The 22,390-nt window shown below is 39.7% G+C and overlaps 1 protein-coding gene across 2 annotated transcripts in view; it reads right to left on the bottom strand.

Annotated features, from left to right (window-relative positions):
• diaph1 (diaphanous related formin 1) overlaps window positions 1–22,390 on the bottom strand; it is a 104,346-nt gene that overhangs the window by 48,219 nt on the left and 33,737 nt on the right. For both annotated transcript variants that reach the window (XM_028008905.1, XM_028008904.1), the window contains 6 exons: window positions 21,996–22,111; window positions 19,630–19,694; window positions 17,420–17,599; window positions 14,512–15,054; window positions 13,230–13,344; window positions 13,087–13,095 (listed from right to left, as the gene is read on the bottom strand). In XM_028008905.1, the coding sequence (XP_027864706.1) occupies window positions 13,087–13,095; window positions 13,230–13,344; window positions 14,512–15,054; window positions 17,420–17,599; window positions 19,630–19,694; window positions 21,996–22,111 (1,028 nt within the window). The remainder of the gene's footprint in view (window positions 1–13,086; window positions 13,096–13,229; window positions 13,345–14,511; window positions 15,055–17,419; window positions 17,600–19,629; window positions 19,695–21,995; window positions 22,112–22,390) is intronic.

Below are 22,390 nucleotides of genomic sequence, written 5' to 3'. Positions count from 1 at the left end.
TTTTCAGTATGTAGGTGTTAAGCCTTACCAGGAGCTTTTTCACTTTATGTTTTTGTTCTGTATTCATCCTTGCCTCCTGACAAACACAGTAAAGGTTTGGTTCTTCTAAGTGGCTTCATCTAAGAATTAAACTTTTTATTTAACTGCTGCTTAAAAACTTCCACAGGCAATGAAGCTTTTCTGTCTGTAATTAGCCGACTGGCCTGTGAGAAAACAACTTCACAAACTTTTCTAAAAAAAGTTTTTGCATATTAGAAATTAAATGCCAGACAATTGTAGATAACTAGAGTTCAACACAGAATTTTAAAGTAGCATCACAAAGAATGTGATCTTGCTTTCCATTCTTAGTTAAAGGAAACAAATTGTTTTGAAAACAGACTTTACACACTTCTTTAAAGAATTGTTTAACATCTCATAATACCTCTTTGGCATACAGTCTAAATATGTGTTTTATGATGCTCTTGCAATGTTACAGCACATTTTTTTAAACAACAAAAAAAAAACAACGAAGGAGGGGGAAAAAACTTTAAAACCAAAATAACAAACATGGAAAGATTTGAAAGCACAAACTCAGCAAACAGTTCAAAAACTTGGAAAACTTGCAGAAATCTTAAGATGTCTTTTTTGCACTGCTCCATTCATCCAAACAGAGACGGGCTGCTTGCTGATGCCATATGCATGCGCAATAAGCCCTGAATGTCTCAGCCTACTAAAGCAAAAAAGTTTGAGCACATAATATAATTCAAGGCATAAATGTGTGAATTATAGCTAGAAACTTAATCTAAAATTAAATGTCACTTTTGAAACCTCTTCAGTGTTTTTATTTTTTTGGGACTAGGTACTGATGGGTCTGTCACTGTGAGTGAAAGCAAGCTTAGAACGAACTAGAAAATGAATGTGGTTTTAGACTTTGCTGGCATTGTTCAAGTTGAGATAATATATTGGTGGTTTTGGTTCAACTTAAATTTAAATTCTTAAGGCCAGTCAAGCTTTACTGTCCAACTAAAATGGCAAAACTTCAAAGCACACACTCTAATCACTGCTTTAACTCCTTTCAAAGTGTGACAAGTGACTCATCTGCTTTCTTTCCTACTCTCTGTTGTACCGCTAGCCCCTCATGGCCAGCTCCCAACACCCTGATTTGCCATTCTCAGTTTCTCCCTGTAGTTAATCTGCTCGGTAGAGTGATGAGAGCTTTGGGAACCAGCGAGAAGAAGATGAAGGAAGAGGGAAATGAGAGGAAAGGGATGGGAACAGGGAATGAGGAATGGCCATGCATTATTGAGCATACAGAGTAGAGTTTTTAGGGGATAAATGTGAAAGTGTGTTTAGGGAAAACCTCTTCCCTTTTGGCTCCCCCGCCTTCTCCCTTCCTTCCTTCTCTGCCCTCCCTCCAACTCTCCTTTCCCCATGAGGCCAGCCGCATCTCTTATTCAGTGGGGAGGTTAAAAATTCAAAGCTAGGGAAGAGGAGGTGGACATGGAGAAGGGAAGAGGGTACCTGAAATGGTAAAAAGTGAACAAACGTCTTGAGGGAGTTCTCTCAAGTGCTAATCTGGGGAGCTCCTCGTGTTGATTAGCTGAGCACGTGTGGTAATGGGCGAGCAGTTGGGGTGCCGGCTGTCGCAGGGGAGTACAAAAACAGGGGAGGTAGATGAATACAGAGGGAGAGGATGTAGATGTACAGTTTTGTGCTGCACAGTGTAACAAACAGAATGGTGAAAAATTAAGGTGCCTCGCAGGCAAAGCAGAACCCACGTCTCACAGAACTTGACAAATGGAGAGGCTGAGTAATGGAGCAACACACAAACACAAAGCTACGGACGTCACAGCAACTAAGTCACATATACCTACACATAATGTAGTTACACACAGAAATATGCATAGGTCAAACATCTTGGCCTAAACAGTTGCTCTACACATACTCACATGGAGACTGGCAGGAAATTAAGGTCAGAAATTGGAGCGTGGCCTAGCCTACAGAGCCTTGTAAATACCACTGGTGTCTGGTGTAAATGCCACTGGGTTATCCATTTTGAACACCGCTTCTGCAGCAACAGACACGTTGCACCAGCAGATGTGGCAATAAAAGCTTCTAGCACACCCAAAGCTCACATAGAACCGGGCAGGGCATGAAGCACACGCACGGCTATGTGGAAGTAAACAAGAAAATGTGTACCTTAAGAGTGTGTGCAATGTGAATGGAATTGATAGTTTTAATAAGTCTGGGTGTATTAGAACCCTGTGGACATGGTCGGAGCCATTAGCACAATAGCCTAATGGCCTTGTAGCGCCTAATAACTCACTATGTAGCTAACATCAAGTCACTTGCAGCCTTAAGGCTACTGTGAAACAATTTCACTGAGCTGGGAGAATTAGACATCTTAATGACATTTCCGCATGCCTCCACTGCTGTCGTACATCATTCTCTGTTTTACAACTTTTTTTTCCCCGTTTTGTTCAGAAAAGTATTTTCTGATCCAGACCTCACTCATTGTCTCATTTCATATGGGCTTCTTTACCCAGAAGTGATGGGAGAGCTGAGGAAAGCAGGAGAGAGAAGAAGATGAGAGATGCAAGTTAATGCTCATATCTTGTCAGCTCCATCTTTGAAGTTGTTGCTCTTTACCAGTGCTTTTTTTTCCTTTCTTACACTATCAGTGACATCAAAGTGGGCCAAGTCTGAAGCATGTGTGCCTGCGTTAGTTCTTCTCTGCCCGCAGGGATAGGTAGCTTATATTGCAAATAAAGTAAACAGAGTGCAAGTTCCTGCCGTTTGTGAGAGAAGACAAACGCAATCTACTTTTTGACTCTAATCCCCCGCTTTTCCTTTTCCTCCTGATAACCGTACTTTCTAATCATAGTCACAGCATCATAATGACTTCTGCTGCTCCTCAGCTCATCAGTATCAAAAGTGAAGCACTTCTATTCTCACTTTGACACTTTCAATACATCTACAGACATGTGCACAAAGACTAAAGCAGACATCTATGAAAGAAGCACACATGTAGAGTAAAGAGTATGTGACTGTGACCAAGAGAAGAGTGGGTGGATAGATTGTAGGTGTGCATAGATATTTGCTTTCATCCCTCATTCCTTCTGTTTGGTCTAGCTGTGGGTGAAACCAGACAGAATTGCAAGCATTGATAATACATTAGCATCTCTAACAGGCTTTCGGACTTATCAACCAGTACCTTAAACATGCACTCAGAGACTATAAACATACTAAAAGCGCATCCACATTAAAACACACAAATTCCATCATTCTATCTTCAGCTGTCACATCAAAAGGAACATTTACATGGTACTGGAAGTGGAATGAGAGATTGGGTCCTTGGCAGGCTAGCTGCCTGGCTAACTGACCGGCTGGCTGGTTGTGAAGAGGACTTATTCCGTCTAAAAACAGGATAATCTTTAGGAAAGAGAATAGGTTGCAAGGAGATTAGGGACACACAGCGGTAATGCGCCGGCATGAACCCACTTAGCTCATTTGCATGTAAAACAGTGGAGAGAGATGCAACAAGGGAGGAATGGAAGGAAGAGAAGGTGTGGGATTGTGTGCATGTTTATGAAGATGCTTACATGTGTATGTGCAAACGTACGCTACTCTCTGAGCATATGAGCGCTGCTGCGGCTGGCAGCGAGAACCAATGTGAACACGCTCAGATGTGTTTGAACCTGATAAGGCCTGATGAATAAACAGTGCTTTGCGGCTGTTCTGTAAGCATGAAGAGATGGTGAATGAGGGAACGCAAGCTACTGCCGTACTGAGGATACATGCTGAGGCTTAAGGAGCCAGCAAAGCCAAGCTAATGCCCTGCCACTGCTGGGGCTTCAAGAGGTATAGCTAGGATTCAAACTTAAGCGGTGGCAGAACATAAACACTGAAATGTATACACAAATACAAAGCAGGCCAGGCCTGAAAATACCAATTCTAATTTGCATGTCATAAAAACATAGCTGGTCTACATTTAGTCTTCATATGGGACATAAGAGCTGTTTAGAATGCTAGGCACAGGATTTTCATGGATAGGTTTTTGAGCTGCAGCACAGGAAGGAAAAGCAATCCTGAGCTTTCCAAACGGTTCTTGAGCATGCACTGGATGGTTTGCAGTTTACTGGAGCGGTAATAATGAAAGCTTCTACCACCAAGTTCCAGGCCATGATTCTCTGACAGAAGATAGTGGCAGATTCCCTCATGCTCAGGCATACTCTATGTGATGCAGCTAGAGAATCCGGGTTGTCTGGAAACAGGTAGTGGACAAAAATAGCTAAATCTTTCATTTGAAGTAAAAGCAAAGTGCTTGGATGTGATCACAACTATCTCAACGTAATATATACAGGACTAATCTCACATTTAAACAATGTGGTGAATTTTAGTTTCAGACATTCAAACCCATCAATTCCTGTCAACTAATGAACCCAATAACATTCCCCTGAGAACCTTAAGAGTTTCTGAGCACTGTTTTTCTTAAAAAAAGAAAGAAAAGAAAACAATAAAACCATCTGTGCTCCTGTATTGTAACATTCAGGCTCCAGGCCAAGATGCTAGGAGAACTCTAGTAGAAATATTTGATAGTAAAAGAAATAAACTGCCACAGTAAATTCATTTTTCTAATATACGGGAGGCACCAGAGCCTCCTGTGAGATGGAACAGCTATTTTACATTCATGCTTGGGACCAACAGATATTAAATGTTCACTAATCTCTCCTTCTGGACTTCTCAGATATTTCTTCAGAAAGCCCTGAGCCACATTTCAAAAATAGATGAAGAATATAGTCTCTTTATCACCTAGTCTCCCAGATTTCTGCTGGACTACCTTTTCCGTCATGGTAATCTTATGTGCCTGAATAAACTTGACATCTCAAAGCTGCCTTCATACTTATTGGCAGCCCTGGATAAGACATTTCAAAAACCACATCACTTTTATTGAAGTAGCATAATCTCACTCTGAAATTTTCAAAACAACCCAATGTTAAGGGCATTTAATTGGTTGAGGAATTAGAAATAAAAATAAATCACATAAGGAAAAACAGTACCATTCTACTTGGCAAAGCTATGAATCCATTTAAAGCAAATGTATCTTATCTATGTATAATTTCCTTTTTTTTAAAAAAAAAAACAAACAAAGTTGATCAGAATCATAGGGAAATTTTAATTACCATATAAAAACTGTTTTCCCAAGAGATAAATGATGATGCTCAGACTAATTTCCCTTGGGTAACATTCACGATTTAGTCTACTCTAAAGAAGTAGGCTAAATTCAATTCAGGATGTGTTTTAAAGTTTTAAGCAAGCACCTTTGTTGAATAATACTAACCAAGGTGCATGCTTCTCAGTAAACTAAAATATGTGGAGAAGCACCTCACGCCTTATTAAGTACGGTGGAAAAACAGTGATCCTGTAGGCTTATCTCTCTTCCAAAGGCCCTTGGAATGTTAGAATTCATCAATCAATCAATCAATAAAATTTTATTTGTATGGCACATTTCAGCAGCAAGGCATTTTAAAGTGTTTTACATCATATAAAACACAGAAACACAATGCAACATAGAATCAATAATCAAAACACGATATTAAGTCAAGTTCCATCAATAAATTTGTAATTGATTACGTTTCAAATACAATCCTAAACAGGTGGGTTTTTAGCCGAGATTTAAAGGAAGTCAGTGTTTCAGCTGTTTTATAGTTTTCTGGAAGTTTGTTCCAAATTTGTGGTGCATAGATGCTGAAAGCTGCTTCTCCTCGTTTGGTTCTGGGGATGCAGAGCAGACCAGAACCGGAAGACTTGAGAGGTCTGGAAGGTTGATACAACAGTAGATCTTTAATGTATTGTGGTGCTAAGCCGTTCAGTGATTTGTAAACTACGTAACAACAGTATTTTAAAGTCTATTCTTTGAGCTATAGGGAGCCAGTGTGGGAACTTTAAAACTGGTGTTATGTGCTTTATCTTCCTGGTTTTAGTGAGAACACGAGCATGTCATCATGAACACTATAAAACACCAGGACACTAAAAATAATAATTTGTTGGCCTCTGCCAGAAAATTGAAATCTTCACTGGGTCTTTCTACTGTGAACTAATTCAGAACACAGCACAAAATAAAAAATGGGTTCTCCCAATAAAACTGACATTCTTCCAAGGCAATCTCATTACCCAGACCTGAACCCTGCGGGGAGCGTTAAAGACAAAAAACAAAAAGAAAAAAGGGCCTGGGAGCTAAGGACAATCTAGAGAGCGATTATACAGAGAGATTCCTCTATATATAATGTCCTACTGGCAAAAGGGTTTGTAAAAGGAATTGGCACAAGAAGTCCTACATAGGTCAGTTGTCATTTTGTAAAAACCAAACATTTCTGAATGTGGGGTTTTTCTTGTGGGAGCAATAAGTAAATATACTCAAAAGCTTAAAGTTTATGAACATGTTTTGGCATGAACTTGAACTTCAACTATTTTACCAATGGTGCCAACAGGTGTGGAGGGTACCGTACATAGAGTATAGCTTCCATAAGTGCATAGTGGCCCCAGGTATTTTGATAAACAGTTTATATGCTTTCCATCTGAATCGAACATCCACGCAGAAGTTGAGATTTCAGAAAAATATTAATATTTTAAATGATTTTCAACCTGGAAATGAAAAAAAGGGTTATTGTGTGTATGTGGGAGTGGGTCATCAGGGATTGTTAAAAATAATAACAGAGGACTACTTTATACATGCCCACTCTGGCTTTCTATGTTGGAAAAGACTACTATTCAACCACATTTGCCAAACAGTTATTTGGCATTTTTAAAACCAATTAGTTAAAAACCATCAAAATAAACTGACAGCCGTGCTGACAAGAGGGTAAAGAGACACCATTTCACAGTCCTAGCGCTGACATTTTGTAACAGTCCAGCAATCAGACTGCAGTAAACAACAGTGATAGAAAAGCAGAGGAGTGCCTCAGCTATTTGATTAAAATGGAAATTTTTCAAAAACAAGTGTGCTCTGCAAAAGAACCAAATGACCTAATCAACACGACACCATAGTTCTCCATGTCTAGGTCTTTTATTTTTAATATATTCCATCTTTGATCCTAATAACTGATTGGCTTGCAAACTTGTGCAAATACACACATACACAGCAGGTACTTTCATGCTGACTGGTACCTCATTAAAGTGAGGAGGCAATGGAGGAGGTACGGGGGGGGGGGGGGGGGGGGGGAGAAGACGCACTAAATAGGTCTATGTGTTCATACAGACCCAAACACGCCTAGAGAGAACACAATCACACCTACAGAGAGGGAAAATTGATTTCGTCAGAACACAGGGAGATCAAAAGGCTTATTATAATTGGTCTCTAAATGTGGCAGAGCTCACCAACCCACTCTCACAAGCACAAACACCAGAATACAGACATCGCACCAGCAAACCTGGATGAATTCTCAATAAATTTGTTATTCACGGGAGGGGAATGTAACACAGAAAGCTGTGGTGACATGTGTAAATGTGTTGCATGGTGTTGGCAGCAGAAAAAGAAATAAGGACAACATGCTATAACACAGCAACACAAAGAAAAGGAGATTGCTCTAAAGGCTGGAGAATTGGGATGCGAAGATGATCCTCCCATTATAAGGATTAATAACTATACAGTATATGCTTCTGGCTCTTTTCTCTCCTGAATCAAATTAATCACCATTGCTCCCACTAGCATACCCTTTTCCCTCTGCTCAGTCTGCTTTTATTTCACCCACCACCTCCTCCATCACTTGCTCTCTCTCTCATTCTTTTGCTAATTGGGCTATTCAAGGTGCCAACTTAAAAAGGCACCTGCCACCAAACACAAAGTCTGAAAAAAGTTTTAAAAAAGGACAGCAGTTTGGGATGAATATGTAAATGCTGGAAAACAGTGCGTGAATTCTAATGGCGCCACTGATCTCTTGTACTTTTGAAAACAGACCTTTAAATCCTGATCAGCCAGTGTTATTCCTTCTTATGAAAGAGAGGAGCAAACAAACACTGAAAGGTAATAAATAAACAAACCACTTCAAAGTGAGGAATTTTTAAAAAGCAGCTTAAGGGGAAATACAGGGATAAGCTTGCTGCTGCACTAATCGCTTTATAGACTCAGTGCAAATCCAAAACAAGGCTGTTTACAGTTACGATTAGACTAATGAGAAAAAGCACGTCTGACAATATAAAAGAACGATTGATGATCGTCTATTAATATTCCACTAGAATTAAAAAACTGATTTTATTTAATAAATGGCTACTCAAAAGGAATGGTAAAAAAAAATCTAGTCTGTAAAAAAAAAAAAAAAAAACAAGCAACTAAGCTTTCTTATTAATCAGATTTCTAAACATTACATATAAACCTCAATATGCAGTCTTAGGAACAATTCTACAAATGTATATATTTAAATATGTATATACACACATGTACAGATATATTCAACAACTCTACTCATCCATGTTATGCATCCACATTCTACCTTTAACAGGCATAAGTGTGTCTCTTTGACTACATAGAGGTAAAGGTAAAGAGACGTTGGTACAAATAAAATTCTGCATCACTTTTTATCTTCTGTCTATTTTCATTGCTGTCATTTTTCCTCTCTGCTTGCTCAATTTGGAAGTAAAATTACTTGCAGAAAACTCCTGTGTCTTTAGTCCTTACATATTTTTGCATAAATGACTCTATAGGGTATTGGTAAACAGCAGATACAGAAATACAATATTAACGCTGAAGACAGAACAACTTGTTGTTCAATCCAAGCTCATATGCCATAATTTCCAGACCACAATCCGCTACCTTTTCACACATTTTGAACACTGTGAGGCAGCTGATATGTGGCATTTTACAAAGCAGTTTCTAAAGGATGGACTCCAGTGTGATGAGGACAGCAATGCTCGAGAGTGAAACAAGTGACATTAACAGCAAAAATAAAAGCGGATGAGGAAGAAAAGGAAGATGTGATCAATGACTTTTCCTGGTAGGCTACTGTATTTTTATTTTTGGAAAAATAATTTACATATTTCCTGAAAAGTAAAGAGGAAAAAAATTGTATGTTATGCCTGTGGCTTAAGGACAAGTGCAGGCTATATATGTAAAGAAACATTTAAGTTATTGGGTGTGGCTCATATTGAAGTGCAATCCATTCTGGAAATTTGGATAGTCGCTCAATCTTGGAGGTCTATTAGGCATCTCCAAGAGACATGATTAAAAAAGCAGGAAGTTTAAATATTTAAAAAAGGTAGAGATGGGTGTAATGATAAAAAGTTTGTAAATAAATCTGCTAGATGTATATAAATAATAAATTACCGCTTAGTGGAAAAGATAATTCTAACCCCTAGTAAATAGAGCAACAACTTACAGCACTTTATACCCAGTTGAACGACTCCAATAATTGCTAAGGGTGCAGAACAGAACCGAATCAATGAAAAAATTTGACACTGATAAGGTCAGATGAAATTAAAAGAAAAAAAAGAAAGACCTGGGGTGAGGGATTTGCAGAAACAGCAAAGGAAGGCAGACTGGAGCAATTAAAATGGAGCAGACTGTATGAGATTCACTAACTGAAGAAGCAGAAGGTGAACAGCTCATCATTATGGTGATGAAGGCTGGTGTTGAAATAAGCTCAAGTGTAGGAGGATTCTTACCATGGACACAATTACTACAGCTATAAATTGCTAATAGTTTTAGAAAAATTCTGGCACATGCAATTGTTATATGTGAAATTGTTTAACTGCAACTACAGGAGCTCTGTGCAGCCAGAGGATGAGTGTCTCCCTCCATCAGTTGTCTGGTCTTCAACTAAGCAGCAGAGGTCGACACTTCTGACCGTGCCCTGAGCATATTACCCATGCTGCATGTCTATTTTTTGTGTGGCTGTATGCGCTTGCTCGTCCAGCTGCCGGGCAACTGATGAAGAGGAGGAGGAAGGGTCGGCGTGGGTCAGCAAAGACTTTGTGTGATCTCAGTTTGCTTTTCAAGGAGACTGGGGAATGAGCAGCACAAAAGGAGCAAAAAAACACAAGCACAATGGAAAGAGTGAAAGAGAGCTTCTGGAAGTGAGAGGAAGCTCAGGGGGGATATAACAGGCCTTCAGCTGTTTCTAACAGAATGATGGGCAAAGGAACACGGTTTGAGCAGAGTGAGAGCTTAGTGGCATCTGTGCTTCAGATACTTTATACAGCAGCAACTAATACAGACATATTCACAAAAAATACTTTTTAGAGACTTGGACACAATCAGCCTTGCAAAAATAAAAGATCTTGCACGTAAGAATGTTTTAATAAAAACTACTGAGTTTCAGCATGCTAAAAATATGCGAGGAAAATCAATAACGCCTACCTGTGCACCCCCTACTTCCATTACCCACCCCATTCTCATCCCCACCAGCAGACAGGTGTGAGGCTATGAAAAGGCCATGGTGTCTTTATATACAGCGCTTGGAAAAGGTTATTAGACATCATACGGAACAGGCGGCTGTCTCAGCCAATAAAAAAAGGATTCATGGGAGCATGGGCCAAATGGAGTGTAGAGGAGGTCATATTATGGAGTGGCAGGTGGACGTAAGGATTTGATATACAGATGGATGCAGATGGGACAGCTGCCAGCTCTGACATTTAACTGACATCAAAAGCTAGCATAAGCTGTCTTGTGCATGCACACTACTGTTTATGTATATGACCTGAGTGTGTGTGATGAGTATTGAGACTGAAGGTGAGATAAAATTGCATACACACTGTCTGGGAGCTCCTGATGTCCAGGATATAATTTGAATATGGAGGAGTTGGAGCAGAAGGCTCAGTGACACCGGGACAAGGTGAGAGGAGTGGACAGGTGTGTGTGTGTGTGTCTGTGTGTGTGCGGGGGGGGTCAGCGTTTTGTGCCAGGACGGCTGGTGACTCGTCAAAGGACATCAGTGACCTTCTTCTTATCCCTTCCTATACTGTCGTCCCATTGTCTGTGTCTACCTGCATTGGTGTGCTCCAAATGTGCCCAAGTAGTGATTGTCCCAGCTCAATCCCTGAGTGCAATGACAAAATGGTCCTCAGTGACATGTAATCAAGTCGAGGTTAACATCGTTTTGATTTTCCCTTTCCAAATAACAACCCTGTAAAGGTAAGTAAAAATCGGTGAATCTGCAAATTCTTCTCTTTTGTATCTCTAGTATGACTAGTAAGATTTCCTGTACTGCTGCTAAAGCTAAGTCAGTTAGCATTGAGCTCATGCAAACACCAAACAGGAACACCCCAGACTGGTACCTTCTTGCTGCAAATCAACATAGCTACAAACTGCACACATGTTTTTTGTCAAAATTACATTTTAAAACACAAATAAATTAAAAAAGACTAGTTAGAATTAAAGTTTATCTCCAGTTTATCTCTAACTTTTACCAGCATGTTAGATTTATTCTAGTGCTAATACTAATTGGCAAAAAACTGAATAAGAGACCTGTGAAACAAACAAGGTGACACACAAGATATTCAGCATGTTTTAGGGAGAGGTAATTTTTAAAATTACATTTTTTAAAAATTGCTGAAATTTAATATTTTCAATATATTTTTCATAAAAGCTGTAATAGTGTTTTTCATTTAGAAATTCTTTAATGATAAAGCATTTTCCTCACCTTGCAAAACAATAACAAAAAAAGGAAGAAACAAAATAGCTTGCATGCATACTAGGGTGTAAGTAGAATACTATTTAACCAGTGTAGGTCAAATCTGTTTGAGCTTTTGCTCGGAAGAGTACCGGATGATTGTATTAAAATTATTCATACTATTACAATCATCTAAGATTATGATCAATAAGATGCTGCCGTTTTATTACGATCATCTGGCTCAGGTTTCAGGTTCTTTGAAATTGCTTTAGTGGGTGCTTGAAGACAAATGCACAAGCATTGTTACACTAAGCATGATTGAAATGCTAACATGACTCTGGCTAAAAGTGGGGCCACTGTGGTTCTATGGGTAGAGCAGTCTGGTGATCGGAACGATGTAGGTTCGATTTCAGCTTGCTCTTGTCACATGTTGATGTGCCCCTGGGTACCAAACCACAAGTTGCCCACCAATCTGCGTATCGGTGTAAAAATGTGTGTGCGTTTGTGAGTGCAAATGGGTGAATGTGACTCCATTGTAAAGCGCTTTGAGTGGTCAAAATGATTGGAACAGCGCTGTATAAGTTCAGTCCATTTACAAGGACGGTTTCCATGACAACAGACAGTGATGCTAATATCGTCAGATTAACAACTATGGCTGATTATGTCCATATGAGAAAGTCTGCAGCTGTCATTTGCACTCATTTCTTGGCTGATTATGCTGCTGGCTATATCTTCTCCTTCTCTGTTGAGGTTTGTAGTTTTGAAAACTTTTATTGATAATGTCAAGAAAACACACACAGAAAAATAGATTATTTTTCTATACCTCAGAGCGCTATAGTTCAGGCATATTGCCAACAATTTCATGTTTCAGAAAAAACAAAGTTTCTATCGAAATAGAAACTAGATGTGCCAGAATTTCTCAGATTGGAGACAATATTCTGTTTTGCTCTTATTAATGGCAACATTTCATAGTAATAAATATCTCTTTTTATCTGAATGAAAAGACTGCCATTTGTCCTTCAACTGCCATATATTCAAAGACAGGTAGTTGTTGTCCAAATGACAGACACACACACAAAAACATTTTCATCAAGCTAATTTTAGTAAATTTGGTTAACATTAGTGGCTATACTTTAAAAAAGTGTTAAAAAGTTATCACTTTGTGGGATTTGGGGATGAAAGAAATACTAAAATGAGAATAAAAGTCAATTATATTTTCTCAGTATTGAATACATAAAGGATGACTTTGTATCATGATACAAAATGTTAAATTCCCATTTACATTGCTGTCAATCTGCACTGGAAATGACCAAAATCTGAGTTTCAAAGACATATCATGGTACTAATAAAGGAGATGTGAACATCTGGCTGCACCTAATTGAAAAGGTTAGACACACTAACCAGTTGAAAAAGTTAATGTGGAGTCCTGCTGTGTCATCGGCTTATAAGAGAAAGAGAGAAGCGCAAGAGAAAATGTGTGAAAATCAGTGAGCAATACACTTACCACCCTTGGCTGATGAAAGAAGTAGAAAAGGCATCAGGGATTGTGGAAATTACATAGAAAAAGACGAAAAAAAGAGCATTACTTAATATTTAGAAATGCAATGTAAAAAGCAATGAGATATTACACACTAGATAAAAACTTACGCTTTGTTTGTGATGAGAAAGCTAATGTGAGTTTGGCAAACAGTTCATTGCTCTGAAATTGTTCCTCATTGGTCTTGGTCCAGAAACTGCTCTCACTCAGGTCGTCAGCTCCAATCTAAAAATCACAAAGGTCAGAATATACAGGAGAGGGAAGACAGAGAAACATGACATGAATAGGAGGGAAAGGAATCACAGCTGTTATATAATCTTTCCATCAAATTGCCTCCATAGCCCAAAATTGGTTATCTGCACACCTGGCAAACAATGAGACCTGCAGATGAAGAAGTCAATAGAAACAAAAGGAAATTGGTAGAAATATGACAGTAGAGAGGATGAAGGACACAAAGAGGAAAGAGAGAAAACGACGCATGTAGTCATGATCTCTAATTATTGTACATATTATGGTGTAAAACAACTTCAGATTAAGTTTCAAATAACCAACTTCTTTTTACTTCTAAATCCCCTTCCCCCTTAGTTTTATCTGCATATTTTCACACAAGTCAAAATTAACCATGCTTTTTTTCCTCTCCTTCACTTTCTCAAAATTCTTATCAAGAGAATTAAAAGCCCATAACGAAAGAGAAAGTAGGGGTAGTAAATTTAGAGATATCAGGCCTTTCATTATGGACAAAGCCTCAGGGATGGGTGTAGGACAGAAAAGACAGCGAGTGAGGCAAAAGAAATGTGATATGGCAATGAGTCTAAGGAGCAAGAAAGAAAGCAAGAGAGCATGCATAGGAGGGAAAAAAGGATGACACCCAAGCCAGAAAAAAAAGTCAATTTAAATTACAAAAGAATACCATCCTTTCTAGCCACCATTTTAATTATCTTTCAGTGGTGCAGTTAAAAGAAGGAGGCTTATTAAAACGCAATTTCTTTGACATCCTTGTCAAACCCTCGTACCACCCCAACAAAGGAGAATTGAGAAAGAGAGAGAGAGAGTAAATGCTGATGAAGTCTGCTTTAGCCATTAAACAGTAGCTTTAGGCTAAAGAAAGAAAGAAAGACGTTTTGATGTTTTAACCATCATAGAGGAGAGGGTGTTGAAGAACATGAAGCACATAGTCATGAGATACACGTATGCATGGAAGCTACTTTTATTGAATATTTCACTAGAAAAGCTCCAGCTCACATTTTACTTGTACAGAGGAACCCATAAGAATAAATGTTACGCTATGCAATGATGTTTCTACAAGTCTCTGTGGCTTAAATACATGTTAATTAACCTACAGGTTGCTAAATATTCTAAATGTAATTTTTAACAATTTTTGTCAGCACTAACCTTACTCCAGTTAGCCCTCTTCAACTGGACCTCTGGCTTGTATTCCTTTTTAGGCTGGAGCCCAAAGGGTAATGAAGGTGGTGCAGAAGGACCCCAGTTTGCTGGTGGAGGTGGCGGCATACCTAGTCCTGGGGGTGGAGGAGGAATACCAGGACCACCTGGTAAGGGTGGAGGAGGTGGTGGTCCTCCCATGCCGGGAAGAGGCGGAGGCGGTGGTGGTCCTGGCATGCCGGGAAGAGGCGGAGGCGGTGGTGGTCCTGGCATGCCGGGAAGAGGCGGAGGAGGTGGAGGTCCTGGCATGCCGGGAAGAGGCGGAGGAGGTGGAGGTCTTGGCATCCCAGGTAAAGGAGGTGGGGGTGGAGGGGGAGGAAATGGACCAGGTATAGCTGCATGGCCTGGTACAGGCGAAGTTTGAGGTGCAACACCCCTTCCAGACTGTCCTGGAAGGGGTGGAGGAGGTGGCACACCGGGTGTTGGCACAGGAACAGTAACCGTAACCACCTTTGTTTTGGCTTCTTCCAGATCCTTTGACAGCTTTTCAATCTGCAGGTGAATCATTATGAAAAGAACCAGGAAAAGAACATTTAGTCACAGTCAAGTTTAGATCCAGTCTAAACACGTCAAAAGAAATATCAGAACTAAGCCTGAGCTGGCAGGCAGAGTCCGAGCCCCATCGGACCCAACTTTAATTTTTAGGTCCAAGCTTTAAGTAAACCCAACATATTGGCTTTAGACTGTTATTCGGGTATGCAGTGCAATTTCTGCTGGTTTCAGCTTTGGTGTAGCAAGTTCAAGATCCATTTTGTCCTTTTTTTTTTTACAATATTATTTAACATAACAGAAAAAGACTGATGTTTTTTAAAGTCCCAATCAGAGATCAGGCCTGAAGCGAATTTAAAATCTGTGCACAGCAGATGCCCTCACAATCTGACAGATCTGGAAGACTTTTGAAAAGAGGAGCCAAGAAAGCCAAGTTAAGATGTGCCATAGTGCAACCCAAAAGGTGCATCAAATCATATTGGTCTCATTTCTTTACTTCAGGAAAAAAAAGAAAAAGAAAACTGGAACATGTCCAGAGTTCAGATTTTCTAAGTCTGCTGTCTTGAACACATGCAACAAAAAAAACACATAAAAAAAAAGAAAAGTTTACACTCCTGTTATAAAGTGTTCAAAGGCAAAGTGCCACATGAAGATGGGGTTTAAATGAATATTTTTTTAAAACGCATCCAGTCATAACCTCTCATTTCTAGATATATTTTCAGTCTTTTTTGTAGAACTGGAAGAGGTCGACGCTCGCGCTGAAATCCCTTGAATCATCATTTTCAATTTCACCCTTGCCAAATTGTGTTTCCAAGAAAAACAGAAGCCAACTGAAAGAAAATAACTAAAGTAGTGAGCTAGTGATTACGGTCTAAAAAAGATTTAGTTTTGGAAGAAATGAGAAGAGAATGCAGGGCAAATTAAAGTACACAGAAAATGATAGCAGAAGGGAATTAAGTCTACAGAGGAATTCAAAGAAAAAAGTTTTGAAAGACGAGGATAAAGTTCTAAATGGGAAGTGAGAGTGTAATGAATTTTTCATTTCCATACTGAAGTACTGATTACAGTATTTACATCAGTTGGTGCAAAATTTTGAGAAGACTGTCCAAGTCATTAAAGTCAGTCAGCTAATAAAAGCAGACTAGCTTTTGAATATTGATACACCACACACAATTTAGAGTTAGCACGCACCAAAAAGCTCATTTCCTCTATGTATTCTTCTGTATTTGTAGTGAAAATACTGTGTGTGTGCACGTATGTGTGTGAATCCCTGTCTGTATGCACCAGTGTAACAAATTGTGTTGTTTCCTCGGACTTTGAAAAGAAGACAGTAACAGACGCAGGGAGCCTCGGAGGCAGGCTTTCTTAGTGCAGCAGCAGATGAAGAACTGGGCACAGCATCATACGAGGGGACACCGAGAGATCTCTACATGTGAAGAAATCTTCCATCGGCAGCGCCTCAAACACAGAACGTGAGCCATCTTAGTATGAGAAGCTTGTTTGATGCCTGGCTCGTGGTGCTGGTGACGCTTTGGACAACTGTCTGTGTGTGTGTTTGTTTAGAGCCTTTGTTTGATGAGAAGTTGACTCTGCTGGCATCGGCCTCTGTGGATGAAGCTCGTGTTGGAAGTTGGGTGGTTGTCCAAATGACAGACACACACACACATCCACACACAAAAACATCTTCATAAAGTTAACGAGCACACGTGCTCAGAGGCAGACGGTTCTGGGTCACTTGATGTGTTTGTGAGTTTGTTTGTCACTATGAGGCAGAGTCCAGCTGGTGTGGCAGCAGGACAATGACAGCTAAACAATCCTCATCTTTGCCTCCCCATGAGTGAATACACAAATACACACAAACTGCATGTGTATCTTGGCCTTAGAAAATATGTTTGTCCCGACTCCATCCTGTTTTTTTCCTTCTCTTTTTAGTCCCTCCGAATGTCCCGCTTTTTTATTATTTATAAAATTCCCTAATCCCTGCAGAATTTGGCGCACTCACAATATCCTTTTATTTTTCTTCCATTCATCAGTGGCATTTCCTAAAATCAAGAAACATAGGGGCTTCAGTCTTAATGTGGGCGTTCACTAATTTTAGGCAACGTTTCAACCTAGGGAATTGAAAGATTGCATTTTTTCTGCACCTTGAAATATTTTGCTTCATGTAGTTTTCTGTGCAGGTTTCCAGAGCATGTTGTAGCTGATCTAACTATATAACTAGAATGATTAACAAAATACAGAAGTAGAGCTTAATATATGAACTGCAAACATAAATGCATCGGAAGTTTAATGATCCACACAATAAAACTGAAAACAGTGATTAAAGTGACAATTGAAAATACAACCATGATTATCTGTTTGTGTATACCTGGTTTTGTAAAGAGCCTAGCTGTTCTTGCAGACCCTGGTTCTCCTTTTCTCGCTCCAGTTTGGCGCAGGCCAGTTGTTCCTTTTCTTGGCTCAGGTCCTGCAGCTTTTGGTCATAATCACTCTCCAGTTTATTCTTCTCCACCTGCAGCTCGTGGCGCGCTGTCAGCTCTGCATCCAGCTGATGTATATTTAAGTCATGATTGGAGAGACACCAAATAATTAGTGTACTTAAAAAGAGGAGGGAAAAGCTTAAACGTAGCAGTATTTTGTTTGTATTTATTGTGCAGAGGTGTTAGCTGGAAAGCAGGGAGCCATTGTTTCTCCTAAATTTCACAAGGACACTCAGAAAAAGTCACAAAGGTCCCTGAGCTGCACAGAAATCCTGACTGTGTTTGCTACTTGAAAACACGATTAAAAAAAGGGTAATTAATTAATGAATTAAAAGATGTTTGTAATCATGTTTGTTTCTAAAAACATTGGACTCCGATAGAAAAAACATTCCCCTACAAACTACACTACAAAAGTGTTTTCCAAAAGTACTCCTACCTCTTTTTACCTTTGTTGGGTAACAACAACAAACCTTAATCCATTTTCTAGGGAGTTTGTGTTGTAGATCAGCAAAGTGGTGTAAGTTGAGGAATCTGAATAGTTTAAGCCTTTTTCTTTTAAATGAAATTGACATCCCAGTAGGAAAATTAATGGTTTAGCTAAAACCACGGCAACAGAATGTCCAAGTCAAAGTCCAGAACAAAACAGAGTCGGTGGCGAGACCCGAGGTATTTTGCAAAGAAGAAGGGGCAAAAATCTCAGCCTAAACCTTTTGGAGGCATTTCCTCCCAAACATATGCAGCACTAATTGCAGCACAAAGGGGTTCTACAAACTGACTCGGAGGGGGGCTGAAAATAAAGGATTCAGATTTTTATTCATAATTTTAAAAAAACATGCATCATTTTCTTTCCATTTTACCTCTCTGTTTTACTTGGTGTTGGTCTACCACAAAAATCCCAACAAAATACACTGAGGTTTGTCGTTGCGACTTGTTATGTGAAAAGCAAAGGAGTTGAAGTACTCAAAGGATACAATGAGAGTTTAAACTTAACCTAACTTTATAAACAATTCATTTAAAAGATGGCTGAGAAGTGTTATTTTTTTAGTGTTGTTTTTTATTTATTTATTTTTTACAAATAAGAGCCAACTGTGCTCTCATACAGAAGGTTTAAGGATTCTTGTTGAAGAGACAGCTGTTCTTACATATTTCAAACCTGCTGAGAGAATTTCTGTTGAGCCTGTGAGAACATTTCTAGCAGTCTAGTGCTTTTCTGTTTTATTGTATAATTTACTCTGAAAATTGCAGTCAATTATAAAGTGAGGAGGCTTCAATGTTTTTAAATGAGCGCCCTTCTCAGTGTTCTTTCAACGCCTTCTCCCTCCTAAGTGAAACTTCTTACAGCATTTTTAATTTTCTCACTTTAACACAATTTTCAAATCATTTTCCCTCAGACACTTGACAAACAGGATGATATAAAAAAAAGAAAAATACATGAAGACACAGGCACAAACACAGCTGTTTAATTTGCAGAAAGCGGATCCGTTACTCTGCCTGTCAGCAGCCTGACAGCCTTATCCCTAATTCCTGCCAAAAGGGACTGCTCGCAATTACCCCATCATGCTCAACCACCAATATGATGTGTGGTCCATGACAATTAGACGTCATGGCGCGCCTGCTAGTGTGGATGTGTCTCGTCGATTGATATGATCCCACATATAACTGCGTATTATGAATGAAGACTAGTTTTTAGCTTATTTTATCCTGTCACTGGGACAGAAACATCAGGCTGGCAACGAGCCACAATCAAGGCATTTACCCCCCCCCCCCCCCCCCCCCCCCCCCCGTGTGTCTGGGTGAGCACGTGCGTCCGCTTGTCTGTCGGGTGGCTTTCAGGAGAGTGGATGCTCATTTTCAGTCAACCTCTCTTTCTCACTTTTTGTAATTTGTCATCTCATGTCAGCCTGACGATGGCCAACCTAGAGTCATTATAATTCAAACATGTCTGAGTCAGACTAAAGAACACTTTTGCAGTATTTATTTTTTTATTTACTGTCTTTTAGGTTATAGGTCGCGTGATTCTCAGTTGATCAGTTTGTTCTTGAATTGTTTGTGTCGTGTCTGCAAGGCTTATTTCACTATTGAGTAGATTTGTGTGTACCTTCTTCTCCAGATCTGTTGCTTTGGCCTCACTGACTTCCACTTTGGTCTTGTCCACCATGTTGTCTTTGCACAGAAACAGAGGAAACAAAAGGGGAGGGGAGAGAAACCAGAAGAGTGGTCACAAATAAGTATTTTGACAACACAGTTGCACACATCGCGCCTCGAAGCCATTGTACCCTTCAGTGTGGTACAGGGTTTGTGCACTCACATAAATTCACAGAAGGATACAAGCCATCTGTCTTCCTATTTTTCCCTTATCACAACACTCGCAGTCAAGATCCATGAGGCGATTGCAGAGGCATCTCATTACAATAGGATGCTTTGTGTTGCATGCTGCTTTTACATATCATTACCTTTTAAGCCTTCAGCACACACACCTTTGTTTTCCCTTCATGCAAAATAAATCTCTGCTCTGGGAGTTATGTATTATCAGATATGCTTCTTGGCAGAGGACAGGGTGAGAAGGACACTGAATGGCCAACAGGATGCCTTTACTGCATAATTGCAGGGTCAACAGGTGGCTCAGAGCTGGTGATGGAGCTAATTAATATGAAGATAAATGCCACTATGTCACCAGATCAAAGGCAGCTTATGGTGCCCGGGGTGTGGAGTGGGGTGTGGGGTGGTCGCACTGGGGGGAATCGATGCAGATAAGTACAAACAGAAAGTTGTGTGAAGCTCACAGAAAATTACAAAAATCTGTGCATGCTTAAGTAGAAAGTGAACCATAAAGATAGAGATGAGATAAAAGAAAAACGCTATCGGAATAGATAAAATGGGAAAGAATGATTTTCTATAATAAGATAAACTGAATGAAAAACTGGAGATCAAGACCTTCCCCGATTAAAAAGAAATATATAATATGCCAACCTCCATGCAATTTCAGGGTGTATTTGTGTACGAGTTTACGTGGTTATTGGATGTGAAATGGATTTAGTGGAGGGGGCGAGTCTCTTATGGTGGCTAGGCTAAATGGGACAAACTTTGAATAGAGAGCAGAGGGAGACAGAATGTGGAGGGGGAAAAAAACTGTGCTGAATTTCAGAGTTCAAAGAAAAACACTAAATAATGCATGCAGGGCAGAATTCGGCTGCTTTCCACCAATAATAACTCTGACAGGCTTAAAAGAGGCCAGCCAGCCTGCGCGTGTGTCAGGACGCATTTAGAAGCAGCGCAATTAGAGTCTCCTGCAGTGAGCAACGGAGACCTGCAATAAAGAGCATTGAACTCATGAGACATGGCCTGCACCTGCATTTTGCTTTGTTTTTCCCATCTGCTGGCAATGATCTTTAACAACTGCCACTCAAGCGAAAGAAAAAATGAAATTCTGTATTTAGACAAGTGTTCCCGGCTTCTCCCAGGAATGATTATTTTACAGGGGAGAAATCCACATCTTATATTTGTATTCAATGGAGAGTGACATGAAACGGATCTCACGGATCAGTGGCAATCACAAAGTCGACTTTAATCCCCTCCCCCGACACCTTTCTGATGGCGGATTAAGGTCTGTGTCCAACCATTTCTGTCTCTTCTAAAAACTGACAGTCATTTCTTCCTACTTCATATTGTGACTGACCAGGTTGTCAGTCATAAAAAACTGGTTAAAACCTTAAGGTTTTTTTTCAGTTGCTCAACTATTTGTGGAGCTTTTCAATCAGTAAACCATGTGGGACAGCATACATTTCACCCTGAAGACACTTAATGCCCCCACTTTAATGATAAAGCATCACCTTCATCGCTGGAGACGCTTTTCCGTTTATCTTTCAGAATAGCTATTTGGATCTGGTAAAAACATCCAAGGTAGCGAGTTCTACAAAGTGGTTTTGACACACCATAAATCAGTCCTAATACTTTGATTCCCAGAAAATAAGTGTGTGTCATGCCTGCAGCTGCAAGAGATGGTGTGCCCTGCAGACAAATGAAAATGGGCACTGCTGGCTTGTTTTATTTATGCATTCCCCAGCAGAGTATTCAAGCTACCATCCAGCAGCAAGCTGATTTTAGAGTTGTACGGAATGAAAGAGGCAGTTTTTAATCTTTTGTTTCATAAAAATGTGTTTTATACAACTTATTTGTGCTGTTAAAACCTGTAGCACCATTCTGACTATATCAGTACTTCCTCTCTGGCTCCACCTTGTGGTTTTGCTAATGATATATTCAACTTCATATGCAAACCTGCTATGACTCAAGTCAAATACGGCCAACAGTTTGTACCGATTTTTCTTTTCATCTATTGGCATTCTGTGTTCATGTTCAAAGAGTGAAGGTGCATTCAAGTACAGAAGTAGGAGGAAAAGCTTGAAGGTAGCATTTAAAAGGATGAAAAATCCTTGAAGCCTGGTATGTTCTGATCCAGTAACTCACCTATCAAACCTTCGATGTCAACACAGAGCTTGCGGCACTTGAAGTCAGGGTCTGACCCATTCTTGTGTAGCACAATCTGAGCAATACACTCATCTATCAGCTTGTAGTACTGAGGCCTATTAGAAGCAAGAAGAAATGTATCATTAGAAACATTTTCAAAACACTCTTGGAGCATCACTTTCTTTTTTTCAAACTTGACTTGCAAAATAAAGCAAATGGCACCGATTTTCAACTCGTCAATAACAGAGCCTCTGACTTTGTGCAAGACAAATGATGTTACCCTGCTCAGGAAAAAAAAAAATGTGTGAGCACACATCCTCCGCTACTCTGTCTTTGAAACTGAGATTGGATGTCTGTGCGAGCAGGGCAGTTTGAGTTTCTTGTCACAAAGATTG

Source organism: Xiphophorus couchianus, chromosome 23, assembly GCF_001444195.1.
Source record: "Xiphophorus couchianus chromosome 23, X_couchianus-1.0, whole genome shotgun sequence".
NCBI classification, from domain to species: Eukaryota; Metazoa; Chordata; class Actinopteri; order Cyprinodontiformes; family Poeciliidae; genus Xiphophorus; species Xiphophorus couchianus.
Note: the sequence above shows the minus strand (reverse complement) of the source record. Positions and strands in the feature narration are given on the sequence as shown.